The following is a 14,172-nucleotide window of genomic DNA, read 5'->3' as shown; positions in this document are numbered from 1 at the left end:
GTCTGGGTCAGATGGGAACTGCAGTGCAGGTCAAGGACGCCAGTGATGGGCATTCAGTGGTCACGGGGCAGAAAAGCAGAACAGAGCTTTCAATTCCTGCTTTTAAACCAAAGCCCTCTGTCAGTCTCCTTCTGGCCAGCGGTATCCAGCAACTTGTACTCAGAAGTGTGATTTTCTTTTTTTTTTTTTTTTTTTTGTATTTTTCTGAAGTTGGAAATGGGGAGAGAGAGTCAGACAGACTCCCGCATGCGCCCGACCGACCAGGATCCACCAGGCACACCCACCAGGGGGCGACGCTCTGCCCACCAGGGGGCGATGCTCTGCCCCTCCGGGGCGTCGCTCTGTTGCGACCAGAGCCACTCCAGTGCCTGCAGAGGCCAAGGAGCCATCCCCAGCGCCCGGGCCATCTTTGCTCCAATGGAGCCTTGGCTGCGGGAGGGGAAGAGAGAGACAGAGAGGAAGGAGAGGGGAGGGGTGGAGAAGCAGATGGGCGCCTCTCCTGTGTGCCCTGGCTGGGAATCGAAACCGGGACTTCTGCATGCCAGGCCAATGCTCTACCACTGAGCCAACTGGCCAGGGCTAGAAGTGTGATTTTCAAAGGAAAAATAGCAGTGAACAAAATCATTGCTGAAATCTCTGTCTAAATGCATAAGACATTTTACATATGGGGTGTTCATTTTTAGTCTTGTGCAATTTAAAACTATTAATTATAACTATGCACGTATGACATAAAAAAAAAACACTAATGAAAATAATATTGACACATTGCCTTGACTTCTAAAACCATGTTCCCATCCACAAAATGAGGGATTTGTGTGTGGACTCACACTAACTTTGGTGTCCTTTGTGCCAAAGTTCTACATGGAGACAGGGGTGGCAGCCCTTTCAGCTGTGCGCTATTGCTGAGGGACACTGTAAGTTACTTCCAAAGTGACAGCACCAGACAGAGAGCTTTGGGTTTTATCCTTAGGTGATGGTGTTCAGACCATCTAGCCATGGCTTCTCAATCAGTGTCATGCAAATTTAGATATATTGAAATCCTATCGTCTAGCCACAAAGAAAGACACTTGATCTGTCCTCACAAGGGCTTGGCTCTTCACAGCAGCTGATTTGCAAGGGTTCCCGTTTCTGGTCTATGAAAGGGGAGTAGGGAAGGTGGCGGGTTTCGAATGGACTACCTTTGAGCTTTCAATACTATGACCAAAACACTATTACACCTCTGTTTTTAATGAGAGAAATCACTTCTGAGTTTATCTTGGGCAATAGTGTTTTAAACTATTTTTAAAAAGAAAGAAAAAGAAAAGAAGTGAGGGGCAGCGTTGATGTCTAAGGTAGCTAGGGGCACATGACTAATATCAGCACGTAGCTACCATGCAGTCCCCTGATTCCTAACGTAAAGTTCTTCCTTTGATTCCACTGTGTCCCCACTCTCCTGCGTGTGCCTGCATGGGGTTAATAAGACAGCCTCTCCATCTGTACACCTCGGTCCAAGTTCTAGTGTGTTACTTCACCCTCTCTGCCTCAGTTTTCTTCTCTGTAAAATGATGATAACACTGTACTTACCTCATAGGATTTTTGTGAAAATTTAAACAGTTTATATGGTATCTGTATAATATATATTATATGCCTAATATATATAAATTAATGTGCCTAAAATATATAAATATAGTAAATATATATAAATTGAAAAATTTCCTGCCCTCTGAAACTGTAGATGATGTAATGAACACTTGCATTTTGTCTTTTTCTAAATTTCTATTATTCTTTCCCTGGGGTCTGCTATGTCTGATGTCAGGAAATTTATATGTATGAGGTGGGCAAGAGTAGGTTTACAGTTGTGAGTATATGAAACACAGAGTTTATTCTTAAATTATTATTTATTAATTATTGTGTTTTTGCTGTGAACAACTATAAACCTTCTTTTACCCACCCCTGTATGTGTATAATTAAACAGTGCCTGGTACATCATGAGTGCTATATGAAAATTACACATCTAGTTACAAATTTACCCCATTTCTCCCTATAATCATGTTACTATCTATTCTGTCAAGAGTATACACTCTGACATATTAGTGCTCATTACATTTTTAAATCAACCTATGGGTATATTTTATACTGTGTTTTAATAATTTCTACTTAAAATAGTTCAAATAAAATTGCTGGTAGGACTAAGTAATTCATGAACCTTTCCTGATATAAAAGATGTAGAAAATTTCATTATGAAGATAAAACAGAGAATATAGTGTGGCTAAGATAAAAACGCAGGATTTTAAAATTATTTTTTTTATTTATTTATTTATTTATTTATTTATTTATTTATTTATTTTTAGGTGAGAAGAAGGGAGATAGTGAGGCAGACTCCCACATGTGCCCTGACGGGATTTACCTGGCAACCCCATCTAGGGCCAATGCTCCAGTGCCTACCGAGCTGCTTTTTAGCACCTGAAGCTGATGCACTCCAGTGGAGCTATCCTCAGTGTCCCGGGGCACCAAACTTGAATCAATGGAGCAACTGGCTGCAGAGAGGAAGAAGGAGGGGAGGGGAAGGGAGAGGGGAGGAGAAACAGATGGTTTCTTCTTCTGTGTGCCCTGACCGGGAATTGAACCTAGAACATCCATACGCTGGACTGACAATATTCACTGATCCACTGGCCAGGGCCTTAAAATGATTTAAAAAAATTTTATTTTCTCTATCATATCTTAATCAAAAAGCATGTCATGAATGTCACATTTTGGCATATATGCTGGACAGAAGTAAAAATTTTACTTATATCACACTCTTGAGAAATGTTTAAAATTCTAGTGCTGGCCAGTTGGTTTAGTGGATAGAGCATCAACCCAGTGTGTAGACATCCTAGGTTCGATCTCAGTAGGGGCACATGCAGGAGTCTCTCTCTCTCTCTCTCTCTCTCTCTCCCTTCCTCTCACTTAAAAAAATGTTTTATAGAGTTGGCCATTATATTTTTTGCCTACATTATCTTTGTGGGGATGACTCTGACCTTGTCACATGGGTCACTGAGATAGAGAAAGGGGCAGGATTTTGAGGTGAGTTCCCAGGAATCCATATTCTCTTCATTTGTACCTGCAGGCAGATGCATGGATCTCTAAGCAAGGTGTGCCCAGCTCCAGTGCCCACCCCCTTTCCTCTGTCTTCCCTTTCCTCTTTCCCCATCCATTACCAGACTTTTCAAACTGCACATGAAACCCGTGTTAGGCATTACTGTCATATTCTAAAGACGCATTATTTTGTTAGTGAGACTCACTGGCATGAACTATTGTGCTAGTGCTGAGAATAAATGATGACATTTTAATGAAAAATCTACATATTCTACTGCCAATAAATAAACCATCCTTCTGCCTTTTGTGGGAAAGAAAAAAGTAGCTAATAATATACCTTTTGTTTTCAGGTGTCCTTCAACTTTTCAATGTAGAAATTCAGAACTTTGGGTCACCATTGTTCTGCTCCGTTGAATTCACTAACGTGTCGGCTGGATCCTGGATAATATCTTCTACTCTGCACCAGAGCTGCGGCGGCGGCATCCATGCAGTTGCCAGCCACGGAATCAGTTTAAATGACTCTATAGTGTTTAGCACAGTCGGCCATGGCATTGATTTGGAGGGTCAGGCCTATTCTCTCTCTAATAACCTTGTGGTTCTGACGACACAATCAACGTGGTCCACTGTCTGGGTGGCAGGAATCAAAGTGAACCAGGCAAATGACATCAATCTCCATGGTAATGTTGTGGCAGGATCAGAGAGACTTGGCTTTCATCTCCGAGGCCAGAGGTGTTCCTCTCTTGAAGCTCTTTGGTCTGACAATGTGGCCCACTCAAGCCTTCACGGTCTTCACCTTTATAAGGAAAGTGGGCTTGGCAACTGTACTAGAATCTCTGGCTTTTTGGCTTTCAAGAACTTTGACTACGGTGCCATGCTCCATGTGGAGAACAGCGTGGAGATAGAGAACGTCTCTCTGGTGGACAATGCTGTCGGTCTTTTGGCAACAGTATATGTGTCCTCTGTTGCACAGCACTCCATCGGAAAGGAGCAGATTGTACTTAGGAATTCAGTCATCGTGGCCACTAGCTCCTCTTTTGACTGCATCCAGGACAAGGTTAAGCCTCGCTCTGCCAACTTGACCTTAACGGACCGAGCTCCTTCCAACCCAAGAGGGGGTCGAGTTGGTATTCTGTGGCCTGTATTCACTGCCAAACCAAATCGGTGGCCTCAGGAACCATGGCACAAAGTGAGAAGTGGCCGTTTAATTTCAGGAATCATGAAACTTCTAGGTAGGATGTTTGAGCTTATTCAGTGTAGCTTTATATAGCTGTGTGTAGAATTGTTAATAGCATTCTGGAATTACATCAACAAAAGGGTGCAGTGTAATCTAGTGCTTGTTATACAATTGACCACCTGCTGGGTATTGATAAACCACAGTGATGGTTTATAAGGCAGTGACTGATGTCTTTAAAAGATGACTGCTTTATATATGTTGAAGAGCTTTCACAGCAATTATTTAATTTGATTATATATGAAAATTCTCCTAGGTATTATTTTTCCTGTTACACAAAGGAGGAAGCATAGATGCATAAATTGAATCTAACTGAGGTTGTTTACTAGTTGCCGGAGTAGCTAGGAATAAAATCAAAGTTATACCACTACCAATGCAGTTGACCTTCTGTTGGATTGCTTTTGTAATATCGTAGTCACTTCCTATTGGATTCTGATCAATGTGTTGGCATGTTCTTTCTTCTATTTTGCAAATAACACTCATGTCTTAAAGAATTACAAATATTTAAGTCAAAATTTATATAAATATCTGGAACTAGTCTGGACAGCTTAAATTAACTCCTGCACATAGAGTAGCTAACGTTGTTTAGTTGTATAGACTGTTTTTGTGGTTAGTAGTTTACATGATCTAATGTTATGATATTTTAAAACCTTTTTTTCAGATGTCACCTTTTCTAGTTTCGTGAAGAGTTGCTATAGCAATGACCTAGATGTCTGCATTCTGCCCAACACAGAGAACACTGGACTCATTCCTCCTATAACAGCGGAGAGGACCAAAATGCTGAAGATCAAAGATAGAAACAAGTTCTACTTTTCTCCTTTACAAACAAGGTGCTACTAGTTTTAGTATAAATATTTATATATAATAAGTCATATCGATGAAGTATTTGACAATTCTTCAAATCCTTACATATGTTTTAAAAAAGAATAAAATCATCAATGGAAATAAAAATAAGCCCTTCTGGGAAGATATGTTAGATGAATTGGATGACCCCCCATTCTTTACTCCTACGTTCGTGTGCTATATATGCTATGATATGTGGTGATTGCAGTCTCTCTCACTAAAGAGGCAGAGGCTGCTTCTCTCTGGAGTCTGGTCTCAGCTGTGTGACTTTCTCTGGCTAACAGAAAGGGCAGAGGTGAGGCAGTGCAATTTTTATTAATATTGTTTTATCATTTAATCTTTTTAAGAGATACTTCTTTGAGATGTTTTTAATTTCTGGAAAACATTTATCCTAATTTTGCATGTTCTATGGAGTAGAGTGTCATACTCTTCAGAGGGAAGGTTGGGAGCCCTGGTGCAGGAGCTGGCGGGGAGGAGCCCGGTGGGCCGTCAGGAATCCTGGGAAGGTTGGGAGCCCTGGAGCAGGAGCTGGCGGGGAGGAGCCCGGTGGGCCGTCAGGAATCCTGGGAAGGTTGGGAGCCCTGGAGCAGGAGCTGGCGGGGAGGAGCCCGGTGGGCCCTCAGGAATCCTGGGAAGGTTGGGAGCCCTGGAGCAGGAGCTGATGGGGAGGAGCCCGGGTGGGCCGTCAGGAATCCTGGGAAGATTGGGAGCCCTGGAGCAGGAGCTGGCGGGGAGGAGCCCGGGTGGGCCGTCAGGAATCCTGGGAAGGTTGGGAGCCCTGGAGCAGGAGCTGGCGGGGAGGAGCCCGGTGGGCCGTCAGGAATCCTGGGAAGGTTGGGAGCCCTGGTGCAGGAGCTGGCGGGGAGGAGCCCGGTGGGCCGTCAGGAATCCTGGGAAGATTGGGAGCCCTGGTGCAGGAGCTGATGGGGAGGAGCCCGGGTGGGCCATCAGGAATCCTGGGAAGGTTGGGAGCCCTGGTGCAGGAGCTGGCGGGGAGGAGCCCGGGTGGGCCATCAGGAATCCTGGATCTGAATGGAGTGGCTTAGACTGATACTGGCACTCCAACCAGGTGTAACTACTGTGGAATATGGGATCTGAGAGTTTTGTTCAAGGATCTGAAAATTAGATAAGGCATTATTTTTGTCATAAAAGGGAGTGGGAAAAATCAGGAGCAGGGAAAAACGGGCTTCTTTTTCTTTCCCACAACATTGGGGAAAACCCTTTAAGTTAGAAGAAAAGAATCAAGAAAAATCACCCTAATTGGAAAGTTGATGTTTTGGGCCCAATACCTATCTCTTTGAAATATCCATTCCTGAGCCACTTTTGGTGCCTAAACATTATTAGGTATGCAATTTGGGTTATTCTGTTGTTTTTCTTCTACTGTCCAATTTTCCTTAGGTTCATGTAATACCTAAGGGATGAAATAGTTATAAAGCTAAATGATACTAGCATCTGATTATTTGTACTATCTTAACACATGATTGGGATACAATAAATATTTATTATTATTATTATTAGTGGTACCTAAAGGTATTAGACCAGGAGAAAGCAAATAAGTTTTCTATATTCAGTGTTATACTTGCCTGTTATTTATTTACATATCTTGCCTGGTTCTAAATTCTGTAAGTATAGGAACCATGTTTATGTTTATCACCATAGTACTCCCCAGCCTGTAAGTGGTAGGTTTTCAATAGATATTTGATAAATAAGAACATCTATTTTTGCTGTGTTTGCATATAGCACAAATATAATTTTTATTTATAATGATAATCTTAAACTACTACAAGTCTCCAGAGTTTCATAAAGAAATGATTACATTATTTTAATAGATATTAGAGTTAGGAGCATTTTATTGTATTTTACTGCTTAGAAAATTAGCAATCTATATAAAGATTTTCTATCTAGAATATGTATTCGAGTAATAATATTTTTCTTTCTGACCATATAACTGGGAAATAACTTTTTCTATAGAGTTTTATTTACTATCAATGTAACTCATTATTAATAAGAACATCTTGTTGAATTTATTTTTTATTAGATCAGTAATACCAATATGTTTTCTTTCTTGTTGCTTATCATGAAATAGGAGTTGCTTTCTGTCTGTCTTTACAGGAAAGATTTAGGAACACTGGTCTGCCCTGAATCAGATTGTGAAAGTCCAAAACACCTCTTTAAGGATCTGGATGGGAGAGCCCTGGGTCTACCTCCACCAGTGTCCGTGTTTCCCAAAACCGAGGCAGAATGGACCGGGTCCTTCTTCAACACAGGTAGGTTATAACAGAACTCGCTGCCTCCAGTAGAGCCAGCATGCATGCGAAGGAGCCGGTTTGGCTGTGTTGTCTAGTGGGAAAAGAGTATTCTTAAGAGGAGCTGAGTTCTAGAGTTGGAGCCAGTTCTAATATGCTGCTCAACTCACCCTCATCCTAGGAATGTTAAGTGATTAAGAGATGTTGTGATCACTGATCGCTGTTGTGGCCTCCACAAGATTGCCTGTGTCTCTGTTGAGGTTCAGATTTCCACCACAGGCTCTGTGCACAGGTGAGGAGAGTAATACTCTCATTGCTTTGGTCACGAAAGCAGCACTCTTCGGGCTCAGCGGTTCACAGTGTCAGCCCTAGAGCCAGCCCCTCTGGCTTCTGACTCGACCTTCTCTCCCATCAGAACTCAAGCAGAGGGTGGTGGAGTGGATCACATTAATTGATGAACTGATCAAGTGAATGAATGATTGATAACTGAGGAGACTATTAACACTGTTTTCCCCAAACCATTCAAGTACATACAGAAGAAATTGAGGCCTTCAGGTTACTGGTTTAAGGATTTTCCTTTAATATAGAATCCTGGAACCAAGACTTTGCCAGGTATCTTTTTACTTGTTTTCACTTTTCTTCCATTTAAACTACTATTACTTTATAGCATTGGTCGTTTAGAGAATTTTAACGGAAGTCTTTTAATTACAATTTCATGCTTCAACACTTTTTAATATTTTCCTCAAATTTTTTTCATAAGTTGAAACCTTATCTTTGCAACAGAATACCAAGCTTTGGGAATTACAGAATAGGTTTTAAAATGTCATTGCTGAGCAGGTAAAACATGCTGAGTAAATATTCATTTTGAAATATTGGTGGCCCTGTCCCGTTGACTCAGTAGATAGAATGTCGGCCAAGCGAATGGATGTACCAGATTCGATTTCCAGTAAGGGCACACAAGAGAAGTGACCATCTGCTTCTCTCTCCGACCCTCTCCCTCTTCTCCTCTCGCAGCCAGTGGCTCAGTTGGTTCTAGCGCCGTCCTGGGTGCTAATGATAGCTCAGTTGGTCTGAGCACGTCAGCCTCAGGAGCTAAAAACAGTTCAGTTGATTCAAGCTTCAGCCTCAGATGGGGGCTGTGGGATGGATCTCAGTTGGATTGCATGTGGGAGTCTGTCTCACTATTTCTTCTTCTCTCACTTAAAAAAAAGTATATTGGCTATATCTGTCGAATATAACAGCAAATACATGTTTGAACAGAAGAATGAAATCCAGGGAACTTTCCATACTGACAAAGTATGTGCAGAGTAGTAAATGGAAAAAAAAAAAAAAGATAAGCAGCTAGTCACCCATTACCGCTAATTCTATCCAAATAGCTTTCTGTAGTTGGTTGTTCTGTTGGTTTTCAGAATCATCCCACTGTTACAGGTGCAGGCTATTGAGATAGCATTCTTATACAGTGTGTCTGTAAAGTCATGGTGCACTTCTGACTGATCACAGGAAAGCAACAAAAGATGATAGAAATGTGAAATCTGCACCAAATAAAAGGAAAATCCTCCCAGTTTCTGTAAGATGATGTGGCAGCATGTGCGCATGTGCAGATGATGATGTAACACCATGTATACAGCGGAGCAACCCGCAACCATGCCAGTCGAGATGTGGATGGTACAGAGGAAAGTCACTTGCTAAATTCAAATCCGTTGCCAAAGTACAATGTGAATATCAGCATGTTTATAATGAAGCACCACCACATAGGAATAACATTACTCAGTGGGATAAGCAGTTGAAGGAAACCGGCAGTTTGGTGGAGAAACCCCGTTCTGGTAGGCCATCAGTCAGTGACGAGTCTGTAGAGGCTATATTGATAGCTACCTAAGGAGCCCTAACAAATCTGTGCGTGAGCCCACATCGGATTGCACTGAATAGGGATGAAACTGGGAGAGTTTTCCTTTTATTTGGTGCAGATTTCACTTTCTATTGTCTTTTGTTGCTTTTCTGTGACCTGTCAAAAGTACACCATGACTTTACGGACACACTGTACTTTAAAATAAGTACATAAATAATTGTGAGGTTTTTCTAAACTTGTGGGTTTTGGTAAGGATCCCATTTCTGTGAAATCAGTGCTGAGGGTTACGTGTGCCAGAACATCTAGTAAAAATTACACTCACGAAGCAATAAGGACTGAGGACAGTGTCTGAGCTTGGGTTGCCCCGGAAGCAGACCCTGACACAAGGTGTAGAATCCAAATAGTTTACGTGGGCAGTGAACTCAGGAAAGGAGAAAAGGGGAGAAATGAGCCAAGGAAAGGATGAGACTATTAAAGGGTGTGCTATCAAATTGGCTACCCCTGTGGACAGCTGCAGCTCAGGTCAGGTGGGAACTTCCGGAGACCATGGGAACATGACTCAGAAGGACCCCAGCTAAGTCATGAAGAAGCTAAGGTATTTATATTCAAATCCCTATTCATCTCTGGCTGAGGTTTGCTTCTGGGGATGTTGCCTGTCCATCCCTTTAGCTTTTCCTGAACACAGGACAGCTGTACTCTTTTCTGGGGCCAGAAAACACCTTTCTCAGAAGGGAGCTGTAGGTCTTTGTAGAAGAGCCTTTTGTTTGTGAAGGTGAGTGCCAAAAACATGAGTGTGGCATTGAAAATTCTGTTACAAACAAGATCTCTAAATGTCTGTCAAATCCTCCATGGGTGAATAATAATGTTCTTCAGATGAACTCTTAGGTGATTGCTTCTCATGTGTTGTAAACACACTAGGCATAAACATGTTCTTGCTCCTGGTAACAATGATGTATATTCTATTGTCATTACTCCTTGTCTTGAATGCGAAACATGAGTCAGTGATGGTAAAATTCCAGCAAGTATTATACTATTAATTACCACTTACAATCTATGTGTGGACAAGCGTGAGCGTGTACATGAGTGACTAATGTACATATATAAAGAGGTATATATGACTGACTGCCTTAAACTCCTGTCGTTTTAAAGCTTTATAACATTTTAAATGAGGTTGCTACAGGTACCAACTGCAAGGATTCCCACAGTAGAATCTGATGTGGACTGCACTAAAAATACTGTCTGTGTCCTCTTGCAATGAAGGACACGGCATGTAGTAAATGGTGAAATGGATCTGTAGTGTTTTCCTTTGACTTCCAAACATGAATAGGTCCGTCCTTCCCTCAATCAAGTCTATTTTTATTTTTTAAACTATTCTCTTCTCTGCAACTTTCCAGTTCCTGTTCATAATCTGGTGAATGAGAAAAGTAAAACTTTAATCTTGAGAGAATGAATGTCTATTTTGTGTTTTCCTTCTTTAAGACAAGATCTACGACCTTCTGTAAAACAGCGACAGCCGTGCAGTGAAGATGAAATTCAAGACCACTGGGACCAACTCTCACATTTTCTCCCAGTGGCATGAAGTTTTAACACACTCTTCTGTCCTTTTTCAATTTTATGGACAGTTAGGAATCCATTGCCTTTGAGGTTTAGTTTGAACCTGAAAAATCCAGATTTTATTTGCATATAGAAGTTCACCTGCAGACTGCCCACTCATACAGGTATCCACAGGTGCCCACATCCTGTCATACACTCCAGCACTAGGAGCACACATTATCCATGTGGATCAGCTGTTGAGGAGCACTGTGCCAGTGGGCTTTTTATCTGTGCAATGCAGGGTGTGTAGCCAGAGGAAAATTAGCTGTTAATTTTGTTTTGTACTTATCTGTAAGTTTGCATTTGCAGCCAGCTTTGAAACATGCATGACAGTGGAGTGCAAGGCAGCTCATCCCAAGCAGGAGCTCCTCTCGGAATGATTTGCATTTTATTCTGAGAAGGATTTAGTTTGATATGGAGGCATCTGATCATCTGAATACCCAACATCATTTAGAAAACAAAGTCTTGAAATGGGTATCCCATGTACGTGAGACCATGTAGACATCAAAGCCTCCCACTTTGCTTCTGATTCATTTCCTGTCTGCCCCAGACGACAAATGGGTGGCACCACCTCCCAGACCAGTCCGCAGGCGTGGCACACTGGTGGTGTTGGGAGAAATCCGAGCTTTAGTTTCAATGGCATTTATAATTTCCCAGACGTGATGAAGACGGGGAGATCAAATGGAAGCTGGCATGCGCTGAGCACCTGTGGCATGCTAAGCACTGAAGTTGGCATTTTCTTTCATTTGGTGAATGCATTGTGACCACCTACACGCTACCAGCACCTTTCTAAAGATGGAACTGTAGTTGTGAAAAAGATAACATTCTTGCTTTCAGCAAATGTATGTTCCAGTGGAAATATATATACCATATATGTATGAACAAATAAATGAACATATTCCGAAGTCAGACGCCTTATCCGTTAGGCCACGTGGTCTTTATGAACATATTCCAATCATGGTCAGAGTTATACAAATAATGAGACAGGGTTTTGGACTAGAGAGGTAGTTTGAGGAGCGTGTGTTTGTGTTTGTGCACATGTGTATAAGGAAGTGTAAGGAAGTTGCTATTTGAAATAGAGTAACATTCCCAATGAGACCTGACCAAGGAGTCACAATGTTCTGAGCAAAGGGAGGAGCCTTCAGGGAGAAGGAGAAGCCAGAGCAGGGATTCTGAGACATGGATGGCCTGAACCTGTCTGAGGGTGGGTGGAGAGGAGACCAGTGCCAGGGGTGTGTAGTGAAGAAGAGGGGGACTAACTGGAGTTAGCCAAGAGCCAGAATCTTTATAGGCATGGGTAATCTAATGAGATGGTGTTGGAGGGCTCTGGGAAAGGCAGCGATAGGATTTTATTCCCTCCCGGAAGGGAGCATACAGGCTGCTATGGAGTGAATGGGCAATGGAGGATCTGGCGGTGCTGTGAGGAAGCTGAGGGAAGGGGCTGAGCGGTCCCTGCTCCGTCAGTGAGCTGTGCTGGTGTGCACACTCCTGCACCGGTCCACAGTGACATAGGGGCAGAAATGTATTATTCAGAAACATAGCAATCTGACAGAGTAATTTTATGTCTGTGAAATCTAGTAAATAAAGCTTGGGCTTTATTTTGTTTGTCTAATTTGTCTGGTAAGTTATACTCTGTATTTCTAAAATTACTGACTCTCAAAGGACTGGAAATTTTAAAACAGACAAACAAAACAAAACAAAAAACCCTGTTCTGCCAGAATTTTTCCAGTTTAGGAGATGCATTTGATGTGCTCAGGAAAGTGGCTTCAAAGCTGGCTTAGCATCTACATCATGAATCACCTGGGACCATAAACATGCATTTGAATGTTGAAGGGACTTTGGTCAATAGGTGTTTGTGAGGTCTGAGCCCTCCTGTGTAAACACACACACACACACACACACACACACACACACACACACACGAAACTGTCCCATGTGATTCCGCTGTGCTGAGGTTTTAGAGTCACTACTTATTTTAGAGTTATATGCTCCCTTTAAAGTAAATAGGATGTTAAGAAGACAATTAACACTTTAATTTTAAAAAGAGGGCAGTTTTACTTTCTCATGAAAAATCCAGAATTGATTTCTATTTCAAATACCAACGGACATAAACATACTTGCTTATATACATACTGAATATGTTTCCAAAATGGAAAAGAACATTAACTAAAAAATATATAGCCTGACTGGGCGGTGACACAATGGATAGAGCGTCGGATTGGGATGCAGAAGACCCAGGTTCGAGACCCCGAGGTCGCCAGCTTGAGTGAGGGCTCATCTGGTTTGAGCAAAAGCTCACCAGCTTGAGCCCAAGGTCACTGGCTCGAGCAAGGGGTTACTCGGTCTGCTGAAGGCCCACAGTCAAGGCACGTATGAGAAGGCAATCAACGAACAATTAAGGTGTTGCAATGTGCAACGAAAAACTAATGATTGATGCTCCTCATCTCTCCGTTCTTGTCTGTCTGTCCCTGTCTATCCCTCTCTCTGACTCTCTCTCTGTCTCTGTAAAAATAAAAAAACATATAGAACTATTTGCTATCTGAATTAAGTCTTTGAAACATAAGACTATATCAAACCTTTTTATTTATTTATTTACTTACTTATTTAAGTGAGAAGAAGAGTGTGAGACAGACTACAGCATGTGCCCCAATCAGGATCTACCCAGCAACCTTCGTCTGGGGCTGACGCTTGAATCATCTAAGCTATTTTTAGTGCTTGAGGCTGATGCACTTGACCAACACAGCTATCAGCGTGGCCGGCTGACGCTCAAACCAACTGAACCACTAGCTGTGGGAGGAAAAGAGGGAGAGAAGGCAGGGAGGGGAAAGAGAAGCAGATGGTTGCTTCTCTTGTGTGTCCTGACTAGGAATCAAACCTGGGTTATCCATACACTGGGCCTATGCTCTATCCACTGAGCAAACCAGCCAGGGTCCAAACTTTCTTAAAATATAGATTATTTTCCTTAGTATAAAAGTGAGTTGGGTGACCTCAAAATGTCACTTTCACCATACATCACTGGGTAAAAATGGGTACAATGCTAAGTTTATTTTTTCAATTCTACATTGAATCATTATATTAAAAACCTAAATTCATGATAAGCTTTTCCCACACTTTCCTTGACATAATTCCCAGCACAGTGCTGGAGTTTGACCAGGATTTCTGACCACATTCACCTTCAGGGCAGGTGAGAGTTTCTCATTCATTACCACAGGAGGGTAAGAAACATTCTTCAAGTTGTGTTATTTCTTGGACGCCTCTTGAGAAAGCCAAGTTATCAACCACTGTGGAGACCTTAGAAGTGACTGGCCTCAAATCAAAAATAAAAGATTAGGTGGACAAAAAAAGAAAATAAAGCT

General features: G+C 42.0%; 1 protein-coding gene across 6 annotated transcripts in view; it reads left to right on the top strand.

Annotated features, from left to right (window-relative positions):
• Positions 1–14,172, top strand: part of PKHD1 (PKHD1 ciliary IPT domain containing fibrocystin/polyductin) — a 495,803-nt gene that overhangs the window by 361,583 nt on the left and 120,048 nt on the right. For all 6 annotated transcript variants that reach the window (XR_010728191.1, XM_066252548.1, XM_066252523.1 and 3 more), the window contains 3 exons: positions 3,408–4,286; positions 4,950–5,118; positions 7,244–7,398. Coding sequence is in view for 5 of the 6 variants with exons in the window: in XM_066252548.1 (XP_066108645.1) it covers positions 3,408–4,286; positions 4,950–5,118; positions 7,244–7,398 (1,203 nt within the window). In the remaining variant the exon portion in view is untranslated. The remainder of the gene's footprint in view (positions 1–3,407; positions 4,287–4,949; positions 5,119–7,243; positions 7,399–14,172) is intronic.

This window comes from Saccopteryx bilineata, chromosome 1 (genome assembly GCF_036850765.1).
Source record: "Saccopteryx bilineata isolate mSacBil1 chromosome 1, mSacBil1_pri_phased_curated, whole genome shotgun sequence".
Lineage (NCBI taxonomy): Eukaryota > Metazoa > Chordata > Mammalia > Chiroptera > Emballonuridae > Saccopteryx > Saccopteryx bilineata.
This window is presented reverse-complemented; position numbering and strand designations above follow the sequence as displayed.